Source organism: Vanacampus margaritifer, chromosome 1 (assembly GCF_051991255.1).
Source record: "Vanacampus margaritifer isolate UIUO_Vmar chromosome 1, RoL_Vmar_1.0, whole genome shotgun sequence".
Lineage (NCBI taxonomy): Eukaryota > Metazoa > Chordata > Actinopteri > Syngnathiformes > Syngnathidae > Vanacampus > Vanacampus margaritifer.
Window position 1 is genome coordinate 38,492,952 of NC_135432.1, and position 11,680 is coordinate 38,504,631.

Sequence of the window (11,680 nt, forward strand, 5' to 3'; positions counted from 1 at the left end):
TTTAGCACCCTTTTCACTTTTAATTGTCCATTTTCACCTTGGAGTATGGCAATGTTATGATGAAAGTTTCCTCTGTTTCGCATTTTTTCAAACAAAGTCTTGCGCTCCTGAGAGTGACCAGGGAGGTAAAATGCATATGAAACTTCTGGGTGAGACGTGTACTTTCAGGTGGCGAGTCAGTCTGCTTTGTGGCTTACCACAAACAAAACAGTAATTTCTATTGGTCAAATTGAGATGTTCTAGAGATTTTTTATCTTTGTTCTTCACATGCTTATTTGATGAGTCTTTGCTAGAAATTTCTGAATCTGACGTTTCGCCAGCAATGACATCTGTGAGCAAACATTTTGATGTGCCAGCGTCATTTGGAAAATGTGTGTCCAAACTGTTAGAGTTGTTAGTGGGTAAGGCTGGTATTCCTTCCTTCTGTCGTACTTTAGACTGATGAGGCACCAAAGTCATGCTTGAATCTGAATCATCATCTGAATCAGGGACATATTTGCTTCCAGATTTCTGCTCCTCATCCGAGTCCAATATTTCATCCTCTGCTTTCTTCCGTCTGTAGCAGGACAGATGCCAGACTCTTGAACATGCTGTGAACAGAGTTAGAAAATGTTGGGTCAAACAAACAGTGCCAGTTACAGTTACAACATAACTTATTTAAACAATTTTCTTCTCTGTACCAATAAGTGCTGTATTTTATATTGTGTAAGAAGAGTTGCCAGTAATTAAATTGTTACATCATGCCCACAATGCAGACAACTGTTCGGTGGCCATTTGCATCATTTGTTTGGTTTCTGGCTGTATCGTCTAAATTTGGACTCAAAGCAATGCTATCAATATATGGTTTACCTTTGCATCTGTATCCAGTCCATGTAAAAGAAGATATAGGTCCCAAGAATAGAACACACTTGTCAAAGGGTGACAGTGTTGAGACCTCAAGAAGGTGTTTCCAACAGTCCTGGGGGGGAAGGGGGGTATTTATTTAAAAAGTGTTAGCAAAATATTTAATAAGCATGTGGGATTGCTAGCAAAAAAAAAAAAATTAGATGAACAAATATGTACAAACTCTGACTTCAATTATCAAGCATCCAATGAAGTTTCTCAGAGCACAAAAATATTGCTGATGACTTGACATGCACAGGAAACAATTGTTGACCGTTAACTGTAATTGAACTTTAAATTACACTCATTAGAGATGAAGTAATTTACCTTTTGAGAACTGGTCTGAGGCTCAAGTGCTGGACTAAGGTCACCCTGGCACAAGGTCAATGTGGAGTCACTTGTCTCCATCATGCACTGAAAAAAAAAATACAGAGACAATACACACAGGTGTAATCAGACTGTTTGATTACTACAAATTCACTGAAGTTGCAGAAATATGCATGACTTTGACAGTTTTTAATTGCCAGATGGCGTTGAAATTTATTTAACAACCATATATACCTGTTCAATATCTTCAACCGCTAAGGGTTGGGCTGACCTCTCTGTGTCGGTATGCTGCAAAAGAGACAGGAAGGAAACATTAAACATAGACATACCTTCATAAAGACAACGCTTTACATCACATTGCTGATTCAGAGTGATGCAGGATCAAGAAACATTGAGTTTATGTTAGGTAATTTCAAAAACAACAGCCTACCAAGTATATTGATATACTGTATGTATAGTGATTCAACTCCACAGAAATGTGACATTGGGTGACTGTAAGACTTAAAGATACAATGAGGTTAAATGTCCCTCTAAACCATGAGATTATGTGAATACACACACACACAAGTAGGTGAGTGCGACAACTTCTACAGCAAATGCTTTCTCGGAGAAAGTCAGTGTATGCCAGTGTCAGTCTATGCCATACTTGGACACAACACACACACACACACACACACACATTCAAACCTATGGATGAGGCTGTGACTTAAAACTTGAAAATACTATCACGAAATGTGTCAGTCCAATACACAATAAATCTAGGTGATAACACACACACACACACACACACACTCGGTCTATTCAAAATATTATCAAGCCTTCAAAAAGTTTCTCTGTACAACAAAATATTACTGGTAACGTGATAGAGCACTGCAAACAATTACTGTAGTTGGATGCTAAATGACACTCATTAGTGATAAAGTAATTTACCTTTTGAGAATTGTTGAGTGGCTCACGACGTACTGGACTCAGGTCACTCTGGCTCAAACTCATTGAGGAGTGCCTTGTCTCCATCATGCACTGAAAGAGAAAAATAGAAAGACAATACACACAGGTGCCATCAGACTGTTTGATTACAAATGTGTTTCAAGTTGCAGAAATATGCATGAGCGGTAAACTTTGTCAGTTTTTAATTGCCAGATGGCATTGATATCCATTTAACAACCACATGTACCTGTTCAATATCTTCAACCTCTGAGGGTTGGGCTGACCTCTCTGCGTCAGAATGCTGCAAAAGAGACAGGAAGGAAACATTAAACATAGACATACCTTCATTGAGACATCGCTTTACATTACATTGCTGATTCAGAGTGATGCAGGATCAAGAAACACAGAGTTTATGCTAGGTCATTTAACTCTTTTACTGCCAAAGACGTTAAATGACGTTCTGCAAAAACCTACGGAGGAGCGCCAAAGACGTTAAAAGACGTCCTCCCATTTTTATTTTTTTGAAACGGGTGCTGGGAAGGCTTGCGGAGCTCTCCTGAAAGTTTTAAGAAGGTCTCGTGAGCCTAATGACTATTTTTGGCCCCTAGAGGGCAGCGATGACTCTCTTTTGACAAGATCGGGTGGGCGTCAGTAGAGGCGGAGCTAGAGCGTTGAGCAGGAGATCAGAATGGAAAACAAAGGAAAAATGGCGGCCGGTCGCGAGGAGTTAACGCCAGAGCCGTTTTTTTCAAAGACCAAAAGCATCGCTAAAAAGCACATTGTTGATGACGATGATCATCATCGATGATGAAGATGATGGTGACTCCGTGGTTGGAAAGCATTGACACGGCAGTAGAAGACGTTAGATGGAGCTAGATGGAGGAGGGAACGGGCAATGGCGAGCGTTTGCAAGCAGCTCTACACTTACAAGACGAAAGGCATCGACCAACGCTAAAATAGTACATTGATGACGACGGTGATCATCCTCGATGATGATGAAGGTGAATCCGAGCTTGACGGCGAAATTGGAACCGCTGATGCGGCGGCTATGACGGTGTCGTAACGCGGAGCGCAACCGAGCACGCACAGGCGGACGTTCGATCGGACGACGGAGAGTGCCCCGAGTCCAATGCATATTCATCGGAGGAAGTGTGTACAGTCTGCTACTTGCTTTTTATTCCCCGGAAAAAAAGGCCGTCAAGAAAGTGTAACGTTTGCACGCAAAACGGACCAATGTGAAAGTGAAAGTAAACTGTTGTGCGAGTCCTGGCGTCTCCTTGCACGCAGGAGAGCGTTACAAAAGGAAAAACTGTATTTGAAACATCCACATAATTGTAAGTAGTACCACAGTTGCACACATTTGTAAATAGTTTGCGAAATTGTTTTGTCAAATTGTTACACTGTTGAATGGAAATAAACGTATTTTGCAATCAAAAAACACTTTTTCATTGTTGGTGAAAGCGTTTTACAGAAGTAAAGCACTATTTAGGTGTTTGTGGCATCATTCATGGACAAAAAGAAGTGTACAATTCGCTAGAGTGCATGAAATAACATCGTTTCACAAAAAGCTCTTTTTCTCCGTTTTTTGTTTCAAAAGAGAGAATTTCGGTGAAAGTAACCATTTTCTATTGTTGATTACTGAAGAACGGAATAAGGTAGAAACAAACTTTTTTTTTCTGATGGAAGCTGAGAGTCCAATCTTTCATTTGGTAGTATGTGTGTTTCCATAGTCCAAACACAACATTTTCTGTGGACCTTGAAAGATCACTCAAAATGCTTAAATCGGCTGGCACTGGCGACAACCCGTTTTTGAAAACGTCTGGCAGTCAAAGAGTTAAACAACAGCCTACCAAGTATATTTATATACTGTATGTATAGTGAGTCAACTCCACAGAAAGGTGACATTGGGTGACTGTAAGACTTAAAGATACAATGAGGTTAAATGTCCCTCTAAACCATGAGATTATGTGAACACACACACACACAAGTAGGTGAGTGCGACAACTTCTACAGGAAATGCTTTCTCGGCGAAAGTCAGTGTATGCCAGTGTCAGTCTATGCCATACTTGGACACAACACACACATTCAAACCTATGGATGAGGTTGTGACTTAAAACTTGAAAATACTATCACGAAATGTGTCAGTCCAATACACAATAAATCTAGGTGATAACACACACACACACACACACACTCGGTCTATTCAAAATATTATCAAGCCTTCAATAAGTTTATCTGTACACCAAAATATTACTGGTAACTTGATAGAGCACTGCAAACAATTACTGTAGTTGGATGCTAAATGACACTCATTAGTGATAAAGTAATTTACCTTTTGAGAACTATTGTGCGGTGGACTCAGGTCATTCTGGCTCAAACTCATTGAGGAGTGCCTTGTCTCCATCATGCACTGAAAGAGAAAAATACAGAGACAATACACACAGAAATGATGTTTGATTACAAATTCACTGAAAGTGCAGAAATATGCATACAGTTTTTAACTGCCAGATGGCGTTGAAATCTATTGAACAACTACATGTACCTGTTCAATGTGTTCAACTCTGGAGGTTTGGGCAGACTTCTCTGCGTCAGAATGCTGCAAAAGAGACAGGAAAGAAACATTTAACACAGACATGTATGAGTGGTAAACTTTGTCTGTTTTTTTTAAGAGTTAAAGATGGCGTTAAAATCCATTCACGTTGTGTACTTTTAATAGGGTTGTCAAAAGTATCAATACTTTTCAAACACGTCGTATCCGGATACGATATCACTTTGTAATGGTATCAATACTATCGATACATGGTAGCGTTCCTGCAGCTTCAGCCGTGCACACTCCACTAGCATCGCTGCCTCAGCAGACAGGCTCCCGCACCCAGGAGAGCCCACACTGCAACCTTGCTTGTTCAGCTATGTTTTACAGCTGCTTAGTATGACCAGTGTGGTGGCAGGAGGGCTAAACGTGCCAGTTTTGGTGGACAAGAAAAAGCCAGATGCCTTGTTGTTTTGTTATTAGCCGTTAGTTGGCTACCGCGGTTAGACTTATGCTCAGTAAGTGACTGTTGTTTTATTATTAGCCATTAGCCGCGGCCTCATGGTTAGCTTAGTGTGCTCGTGCATTGCTGCTTCAAGTTGTGCCTCATTTTTAGTAAATTCAGGGCTCATTTGCAAGCCAAGAAGGGCACAGGAGCACATTGACATGCTTGTCTTTAAAAAACAAAACAAAAAAAAACTTCCAACCGCAAAGAAAATTAAGACCAAAGATACGACAGGCTCAGACAGTCATTCATAGAATAAAGTGGCATTTTTTAATATGGCGTATTCTTTCATTTGTTTAAATTATTTATTTGCATGTGAAAAAGTGATTGTCTTATTTATTTTTGTTATTTTAGGATTAGTATATCTTTTGGTATGGTATTGAATGGTATTAAGCATCAAGTATTTTCCTGGGTATCGATATTGAGTTTGAAATTTTAGTATTGTGACAACCCTAACCTGTACATAGCGTATGGACTGTAAAAGAGCACTAAAATAGTGTACATGATTTACCTCTTGAAAAGATTTCAGAGCATCTATGGGCGCTGTAGATGTAGTTTCCTCCATGGTGAGCTGGGATGTGGACGTGTTTTGTTGGCCAGATTCCTGAGGTTTAAATTGACCAACGTCATGAGTTTAATTCAGTCAATACTGATTTTCAGATCACTAACCACTCATCACATTCTGATATGATTACCTTGCTTCTCCATGGCCAGTCAGAGTCACCATAATTATATGTAATCTCCTCTCCTGGGTCAATGTCCCGTGTCGCAAATAAACACAGATGGGGCTTTCCTTGCACATTTAAATACTTCATTGTGGCATTTGGGTTGATGTGGTCATCATTGACCAGTCTTCCTAGTGACCCATCCTCTGTTGCTGCATCAACACTTCAAATAGAAAACCAATTATTAATATTATATAGTTAGAACTTGGTAGTGTTGATTTTCTTGATTTAAGATCCCATTCGGGTTTTGACTCAAAGCTAATGAGTCTAAACAAATTATGGACTAATTAAATGGATCTAGGACTTAATACGCACCAGCAAGTTCTTCCGTCAAAGTGAAACTCAAACATGAATGCTTTCATTTTGTCATGGTACAATCTCTGTCTCCTCTCACATTCTTGTTTGCTTAGAAGTGCACCACGATATTCTAGCAGAAAGTCTCCTTTTTCAAAAGAAGCACAAGCAAAGACCCCTCTCCCTAGTAATGACAAAAATAATAATTAAGTCAGGTGGAAGATTCACTTTTTAGTTAACTGTTATTGTTAGATGTATCTTACCTTTGAATTCACTGATGTATTTCACATCAAGTCCATGTTTGTCTCTTCCGGTATCGATATAAAGCATTGCTTCTTTTTTTGGATTCAAACACCTTTGCCTTGGCATGTTTTTCTTTTTTAAATCAAGAGCCTCTGTACCCAAAGAAAAAGTAAAGATTCTAAAAATTAAATGATTGTTATAAACAATAATATAAACATCTCATATTTTGAAATCAAAATAATCCTCACAAATCAAACTACAACGATCCAAAGTCTAATGCTTTTCAATGCGAGATGACGTCACCTCGGAATTGTCAATACGTGAAAATGCTCAAGCTCGCTCATTAATTAAGTAACAGATAGCTAAAGATAAATACAAACGTTAGAGAAAAGGCAGTGGACATTTTCCTGCTAGCGCTTTTTTGCCGGCGCAGAATTCGTAGGCCTACTTGTAGTTCTTGCGCGACTCACGGCAAGATAGCTGTTAAAGGCGAGACCGACAACTCTTCTGCTGGCGCTATTTTGCCGGCGCAGAATTAGTACTTGTAGTTCTCTCGCGTTTCACAGCAAAATATAGTACTGAGAGGCTACCGGCAACTCTCCTGCTAGCGCTATTTTGCCGACACAGAATTCAAACTTGTTCTCGCGCGGTTCACGGCAAAATAACGCTACGTGAGCTTTTAAAACACGGCAAAATATCCGCTTCGTAGAGAAAATTAATCCATCCATCCTTAATCCCAACCGCCTGTCCTAATATGAGATAATTATTATGGTGGAGCAACCGTCACGTACGTGTTTAAATTAGATATCTGAATAACCAGCAACAACCGAACGAGGCATCTACGTAAACGAATTAAAAAGTTTTCATTTTCTATCATGAAACCTTTCTAAAACAGCGTAAAAAGTTGCCCTGCCTTGATGAAATTACCTCACCGGAACAAAAATAACCGTGTTCTCATTAAATTGGGTTTATTTACAATGAATATATGCTTGTTACTTACTGTGCAGTTCTGCGTTGTGTTTGTCTGCGTCCCACGTTGACGCGTGACGCTTTCGCGGGAGATCCGGTGTACCTCACGCCCACATTACACGTCATGCCACCACCCCCTTTGTGTGTACTTTTGTGTGTGTGTGTGAAAGTGCAATAACAAAAAACGGCCAGTAGGATGTCATACACACACACACAAAATCTCAGACGAGGGGATTACACTGACAGATCAAAAAATCATATTCATAAGATATTTAGAAATGAATTCATGCATAATTATTGTCCTAGCTGAGTAGTAGGCCCATATTTTTCTCTTTTTACAGAAAAAAAAACGTTTTTATAGACCCTAAAAAATTAAAAAACAAGTTTTGAATTAGGCCGACACTGCCTGTGTCGCTCTAAACACAAGTGTCAACTTTTCTCAGGACAAATGTCAGGTCATTTGTCGGTCTAAACCACATTAACCAACACACACACAGATTTGTTTTCCTATCTTTGTGGGGCCATCTCATTGACATAATGCATTTCCTAGCCCTTTCTCCTAACCCTAACCATCAAAAATGATTGCTTATCCCTATTCCTTACTCTAACCTTAACCCAATTCAAACCTAAACTCTAAAACCAAGTCTTGATCCTCAAAAAGAGGTCTAAGCTTGTGGGGCCTATCAAAATGGGCAACATGGACGGGTGGGCCCCACAATTCTGTGAAATCCCGGAATGTTGGCTCCACTATGTAACAAAAACAAGACCACACACATACTTGCCTCTGTGTATTATGAGGACATTTTTTCCAAACCTGTTTAATTGTGTATTACAGGGACACCCCTTTCTGCTAATGCCAGAGAGATGGGACTTGCACCCAAACATTTTTTTGGGGGTTGTCCAGGAAAATTTCACTTCAAAACTTGAAAAAACTCAACACAAAAAAAAGAAAAACCTGACAAAATCCGTAATTGTGAGGACATAGATAATGAGCTAAATAAGCCACGCCCATGGCAAAAATGGTAATTATGAGGACCAACTCACATTACAAGGACAAAGTTTACACAGCACACAGCAACCATGTCACTGAAGTGACTTGAAAGTTCTGGCATTCTGACGTTACACAAACTGAAATGGCATTGATGTGTAATGACTTACCTGATATAAGGTCACATTGTTGTGCATAACAATACTGTGAAATGCAAAGTCATACCTGATCCTTGAGCACCATGTTACAACTTTAGGACAGACTGAAACTGGTATGTTAATAAAACAATGCTTCTTATGTGAACAGGTTATCTAGGTCAAGCACATCTTTGTAATGGATAAGCTAGACATGAAACCAGATGCAAAAGAGTCAGTGAACATTGAACATTTTATTCTTTAAAACATGACTACCTCTCATCTTAAAGCTGAGCAGTTTTCTAATAGCTCATTACTGGAATACCTTCGGATTTCAGAATTTCTGAAACAGGTTCAATGTATGAAGTGTCCGAAGTGCTGTGAGAATCTGGAACATATTCCTCTGCTGATGAATCCTCACTTGAACTGGATACATCAGCAACCTAATTTTTTAAACAAAAACAATTATTACATACATACAGACATACATGTACATATTGTCGCTGTCCTGTGAAAAACACTTCCACCATATTTTCCAGACTATAAAGCGCACCGCGATACAAGCCGTGCCGCTAAGAAGGATCGCTACAGAGCAGCCCGCGACCTAAAAATGGAAACGTGTTTTTCACAGGACAGCAATGATATCCATATATACAGTAGACGCACACATACATGTGCATATATACAGTGGCTCTAAAATTGACACCTGCCGGATGCGGGTTAAAGTTCCTCTTGGCGGGTGGTCATAAATATTTACTAGCTTTACTTCGCTGTTACTTAGTGATGTTACACTCGAAGTAGAAGCTTGAGACAAGTGTCGAGCGCTCGCAGCAGAAGTAGCTCCCGCCATTGATGGGCTAATGTGCTAAAGTTCATTTACAAAAGATAGGTGGTCTTCATCATCAAGCAGTTTTGCATTTTTTTTAAACGGGATATGTGCCAGATGCTGGAGCAAACTAGAAAAGCATTTAGAACCTAAAGTTTGTGCATATACTAAAGATTATTAAAAATCTAGTCACCACATTTATTCGAAAGATGAGATGAAGCATTTAACAAGAGGGATAGTTAATATGCTTAATCTATGGCATTGCCCCTAAAACGGGTCTTGTGTGATACAGTCCTTCAGTTACAGTAGACTTTTCTATTTTACTGAGTCAGACAGTCGTTAAGATTGAGACAATTGCTCAACATTTAGCTGCTTGCAACTAAAGACAGCGGTATAAACATGGGTCATAATTTATCCTCTTGACTAAATTATATTCATTCAATGAAAATGCCTGCACTATTAATCCTGGTTGCATGAAACAAAGATCCATTGCAGATACAAATAACACACAAGATAAAATACCCATCATGCCAGTCCATTCTAGTGCAGCGAAAGGTCCAAAACATAAAGCACATTTATCCAAGCTTGATACAAGTGAATAAACTACCTGATGTTTACACTTCTGTTTAAAAAAATTAATAAAATTATAGCGAGTTCACCTCTAAAATCCACCATAAATAAATTAATGGGAAAAAAAGATCACTACAGTGCATAATCTAAATCACCAAACTGCCAACAAATATTCAATTTGAGATATTTTTAATGTTGACTTGTAGAAATTTTAGTCCCATACAGTACAAGCGTATTGTTGGATACAGTATTTTGAACGTCTTGGCAATACACATTGCATAAACAATTGTGATTATATTTGTTAGTTATATAGTTTAGCCCGAGCATCTACTCTACACTCTTCACTCCTGACGTCTTGCTTCTGAAAACTGATTTCAACATCAATATTCAAAAAGAAATCTCGTCACCTGGTCAACTTTGTCTGTGACAGCTACGTCTTCAGGTTGTGCGTCAGTTGAAACCTGGTACACATGAAGAGAAAAATACATATAAAATTCAATTCTTAGTAACACACAAGACTGTACCTGTGCATGTACACAGGTACAGTACATACAGAACAATGAATAGGTTAAAGTAATGTGAATGCAAACTCATTTTATTTGCCATTACAAAAATAAATAAATCCTTCTGCACTACAGGTTTGTGAAAATTGGTGACGTCTATTTTTCACAATGAAACAAAAACAAGAAAATACACAGTCCTCAGAGAATCCATACCTGACCAGAGTATGAATTGTGAGGACTGTATGTGTAACTCCAAGCCCTGAAAACTTATTTTACACTCACAGTGTATGAATACACTGTCCTCAGAGTGTCAGTTATTCACAACTACGACATTGTGAGGACTGTGTATCTATGAGGGCTGCACAGTATTGACAAAACATGCGACATGGCTGTTTTATACAGTAATGGAGATTATTTTGACATTGAACATGGACCTAAAAAAATATCTATCTACTGTATAGCTATAGATTTTTATAAGCCAATGAAAAAAAATACACAATGCGGAAAAATAAGCATGCTCATTGTGATCTAATCTTATCCAATTAAGTTATTTTTTGTTAGTAATGCCCCTCAATACGGTTCTCTCGTATGGCGATGCGCAATTCAGGTAGTCTCTGATTGGTCAAAGTCAGACTAAAGTATACAATACAATATTCATTTGTTGCTTGTCTTTGCAATACACATATTGCATGAGCCATTCGTGCGACACGATATTTTTTTATATATTGTGCCAACGTCTTGCTTCTGAAAATGTATTTCAACATCAACATTCAAAAAGAAATTTAGTCACCTGGTCAACTTTGTCTGTGACAACTACGTCTTCAGCTATGTCTTCAGATTGTGCGTCAGTTGAAACCTGGTACACATGAAGAGAAAAATACGTATAAAATTCAATTCTTAGTAACACGACTGTACCTGTGCATTTACACAGTTACAGTACATAAAGAACAATGAATAGGTTAAAGTATTGTGAATGCAAACAAATGTTATTTGCCATTACAAAAATAAATAATCCGTCAGCACTAGTGGTTAATGTAACTACAACATTGTGAGGACTATGTAACTGCGGGGGCTGCTCAGTATTGACTATTTCAGTATTGATAATTTAAACATTTAACACAGACCTAAAAAAAAGATCTATCCATATACATATACACATACAGTACATATATACATATATATATATACACACACACACATACAGTACATATATATATATACAGTATATACACATACAGTACATATACACACATATAT

The 11,680-nt window shown here is 38.5% G+C and overlaps 3 protein-coding genes across 9 annotated transcripts in view; all 3 read right to left on the reverse strand.

Moving 5' to 3' along the window:
- The window catches only part of ccdc135 (coiled-coil domain containing 135), an 85,118-nt gene that overhangs the window by 14,210 nt on the left and 59,228 nt on the right, over positions 1 to 11,680 (reverse strand). The window lies entirely within an intron of this gene.
- Positions 82 to 8,787, reverse strand: LOC144040249 (uncharacterized). Its single transcript, XM_077554298.1, has 13 exons — positions 7,434 to 8,787; positions 6,454 to 6,585; positions 6,212 to 6,374; positions 5,867 to 6,059; positions 5,683 to 5,775; positions 4,679 to 4,732; positions 4,469 to 4,546; positions 2,384 to 2,437; positions 2,140 to 2,229; positions 1,444 to 1,497; positions 1,210 to 1,296; positions 850 to 958; positions 82 to 590 (listed from the first exon to the last, which is right to left on the reverse strand). The coding sequence occupies exons 2-13, from the start codon at positions 6,557 to 6,559 to the stop codon at positions 88 to 90; spliced, it is 1,584 nt and encodes a 527-aa protein (XP_077410424.1). The 5' UTR covers positions 6,560 to 6,585; positions 7,434 to 8,787; the 3' UTR covers positions 82 to 87.
- Positions 8,850 to 11,680, reverse strand: part of LOC144040259 (uncharacterized) — a 33,576-nt gene continuing 30,745 nt past the window's right edge. For 3 of the 4 annotated variants that reach the window (XM_077554321.1, XM_077554311.1, XM_077554349.1), the window contains 3 exons: positions 11,214 to 11,279; positions 10,328 to 10,381; positions 8,850 to 8,967 (listed from right to left, as the gene is read on the reverse strand). Coding sequence is in view for 1 of the 4 variants with exons in the window: in XM_077554349.1 (XP_077410475.1) it covers positions 11,269 to 11,279 (11 nt within the window). In the remaining 3 variants the exon portion in view is untranslated. The remainder of the gene's footprint in view (positions 8,968 to 10,327; positions 10,382 to 11,213; positions 11,280 to 11,680) is intronic. The other variant, XM_077554331.1, reaches the window with a different exon arrangement.